General features: G+C 43.7%; 1 protein-coding gene across 1 annotated transcript; it reads left to right on the top strand.

The window, feature by feature from the left end:
* The first annotated feature begins 1,530 nt into the window (after nucleotides 1–1,530).
* On the top strand, nucleotides 1,531–2,520 carry LOC100952688 (olfactory receptor 6J1). The gene has a single exon (XM_012812827.1). It carries the CDS (start codon nucleotides 1,531–1,533, stop codon nucleotides 2,518–2,520), a length of 990 nt encoding a protein of 329 aa, XP_012668281.1.
* Nucleotides 2,521–3,475: the final 955 nt, after the last annotated feature.

Here is a 3,475-nt window from a genome sequence, read left to right as displayed (position 1 = left end):
ATTTCTTTGCATTTTTGTAAAACTGAGAGCCGTGCAAGGGCAGGCATTATTTATCATCTCCATGGACTGCATCTGTCACAGACCCTGCAGCTGAGCTGCCACTCAGTATGTGCTTGCCCCGGTGTGTGTCCCTCACCAGGCATAACCGCAATCAAACTCTCTCTTTATGTATATTTTTCCCTTTTAGAATAGTTCTGATTTCTTTCATATAAAAGCAACATTTCTTCATTGTAAAAAAAAAATCCAGACAAGATAGGCAATCATGAGGAGAATAAAGATCCTTTGGGGTGCCACCGTCAAATAATGATGAGTGTCAACAATCTGTTATATTTCCTTTTACTAATCTCAACATACACATATGTTTATATATTTTTTATTATCTTTTTAAGTATACATTTTGACTTATACCAAAAAATGTATGTAACATTTACCTAAAGTATAGAGCTTATAATACGTTGGACACCACTGAGCTCACCACCCAAATCCAAAATTGATGGTTTCCTAAGATGAGTTCTTCCCTTGGGCCATCCCCTACCTCCCTCTCCCAGAGGCTAAGCCCGTTCTGAATTTTGTGTTCATCATTCCCTTCCTTTTAAAAATAATATTTTAACACATGTTGGCAATGTCTAAACAGTCTATTATTTAGTTGTGTTTGTTTTTAAGCTTAAATTTTGCAAATTCTTGCTGTGTGTGGACCTCTAGGATTGCCCTTTTTTGTAACATTTTGAAGATTCATTCTCACTGGTGGTTGAACCGAAGTTCGTTCATTTCATGATGGCATAATGTTCCATTCTGTGATCAGATCACTGTTTATTCTCCTGTCTTTGGACACTCCGCACCCCATTTTTAACTCCTCCCTTCCTCCATTCTTTTCTTCCTTCCTCTAGTGAGCATTCTTTTTTTTTTTTGAGACAGAGTCTTACTATGTCGCCCTTGGTAGGGTACCATAGCGTCACAGCTCACAGCAATCTTCCATCTCTTGGGCTTAAGCGATTCTCTTGCCTCAGCCTTCTATGTACCTGGGACTACAAGATGCCTACCACAATGCCTGGCTATTTTTTTGTTGTAGTTGTTGTCGTTGTTTTAGCAGGCCCAGGCTGGGTTCGAACCCGCCAGCCTGGGTGTATGTGGCCGGTGCCCTACCCACTGAGCTACAGGCGCTGAGCCATGTGAGAATTCTTGTTTGCTTTCTGGGGCACATGTGCAAATTTCTCTACCCAGGAGTAGAAATGTTGGGTCACAGAACATATGAATGTTTACCTTTACAAGGAAATGATGACTTATTTTCCAAAGCAATTATATAAAATTGCACTCCCACCATCAATGTAAAAGGAGTTCTAAAAACAATTTAAAATAAATAAATAAAAATAAAAGGATTTCTGTGGACCTACATCCTTCTCACTACTTGTTATTGTCATGTTTCTATTTCATGCTCTAGGTTCGTATTTTTCTGGTGAATAGCACTGAGTACTCTCCTAGGCGTTATCTCCCCATGTTCCATTGGAGTCACTAAGCCAGCCCACCATGCCCATGGGGAATCAGACAGCAGCGGTGACTGAGTTTATCTTGCTGGGATTTGCCCTCAGCAGGGAGGTGGAGCTGCTGTTTCTGGTGCTCCTGCTGCCCACGTTCCTGCTGACTCTGCTGGGGAACCTGCTCATCATCTCCATCGTGCTGTTCTACTCCCGCCTCCACACCCCCATGTACTTCTTCCTGTGCAACCTCTCTGTCCTGGACACCCTCTTCACCTCAGTCATTTCTCCCAAAGTGTTAGTAAACTTAGCATCAGGGAATAAAACAATCTCCTTTGCCGGGTGCATCACCCAGTGCTATTTCTACTTCTTCCTGGGCACAGTTGAGTTTCTGCTGCTAACAGTCATGTCCTATGATCGCTATGCCGCCATCTGCGAACCCCTGCGCTACACTGTCATTATGAGACCTCCCGTCTGCATTGGCACCGTTATGTTCTCTTGGGTGGGAGGCTTCCTCTCGGTGCTCTTTCCTACTATCCTCATCTCCCAGCTGCCCTTCTGTGGTTCCAACGTCATTAACCACTTCTTCTGTGACAGCGGGCCCTTGCTGGCCCTGGCCTGTGCAGACACTAGTGCCATTGAGTTGATGGACTTTATGCTTTCGTCCATGGTCATCCTCTGCTGCATAGTCCTTGTGGCCTATTCCTATACGTTCATCATCTTGACGATAGTGCGCATTCCCTCTGCAAGTGGAAGGAAGAAGGCCTTTAACACTTGCGCCTCCCACCTGACCATCGTCATCATTTCTAGCGGCATCACTGTGTTTATCTATGTGACTCCATCCCAGAAAGAATATCTGGAGATCAACAAGATCCCTTCGGTACTGAGCAGTGTGGTGACTCCATTCCTCAACCCCTTTGTGTACACGCTGAGGAATGACACCGTGCTGGGGATCCTCAGGGATATGCGGGGCAGAGTTCGGGGAGTTTTAGCAAAGAGGATGAGGATGGTGGTGAGGAGCAGACTGTTCTCCAACAAAGAACACTAAGGAAGGGCTTCCTCTTTATCACCATAAATCTATTGTAAAAAGCCCCAGTATTAGAAAGAGAGGAACTGCTTTAGCAAAAGAGAGAGCTAGCTAGGGAATCCCGAGTAGTCCATAGTGGGAAGAAGGTGGAGACAGGGACTCTGAATCTGGACTTGGTTCTAAATTCGAATGTGGTCATGGTTGTGTCACAAACACTACAGCCCTCAGTGTTCTCATCTGAGGTAGGACAGGTCTTGACTGGATGATATGCAAGTCTCTTCCACAATAAATATTTTAAGAATTGCACAAGGGCTATGTAGCCTGTGTCCTATTAGAAGTCCTAACATCTTTGGCCTCATCACCTTATGGATCCTGGACATAACTTTTCTATCAGTTGGCCACAAACTCCTTCCTGAACCTGCTGCATGGGCCTTCCTTCATTCCATTGTCTCTAGGAATCTTTCTAGGAATTACCTTCATTATTTTCCAATTCACTATCATATTCTGTACTGTTTTTTCTAGTGGAGATTTGTAATGATTAAATAGTCTGTGTTATTTAATAATATTGTTTTCTAGAATAGAATATTTCCATAATATCCAACACATTCACATCCTTATGTAAGACATGGCCCTGTTCCCCTGGCCTCCAATGTTTGACGCATGGATAAATGATGTGACTGAAGCCACGGTCCATTGTCTGGCCATTGGCTGCAACAGATAAATTGTGCAGACAAGTATCTCTTTTTCTGAGAATTTGAACCAAGAGACACAAAGATGATACCAGACAATGGTGAAGCTCAAGTAGGATTGGCAGCTAGAGTGGCTATTTTGGGAGCCAGGTACAAACTGGTGAGTAATTAGAAGAAGCCGGCCTGCCCATCAGAGTGAATGAGTTGATGTGTAAGAAGAGACAGTTGACACCATCCTCAGCTGTAGGAACACAAAGTGAAAGGGCTTCCTTTCTAATGGCTTTCCA

This window comes from Otolemur garnettii, unplaced genomic scaffold, assembly GCF_000181295.1.
Source record: "Otolemur garnettii isolate 467f Iridium unplaced genomic scaffold, OtoGar3 scaffold00225, whole genome shotgun sequence".
Lineage (NCBI taxonomy): Eukaryota > Metazoa > Chordata > Mammalia > Primates > Galagidae > Otolemur > Otolemur garnettii.
This window is presented reverse-complemented; position numbering and strand designations above follow the sequence as displayed.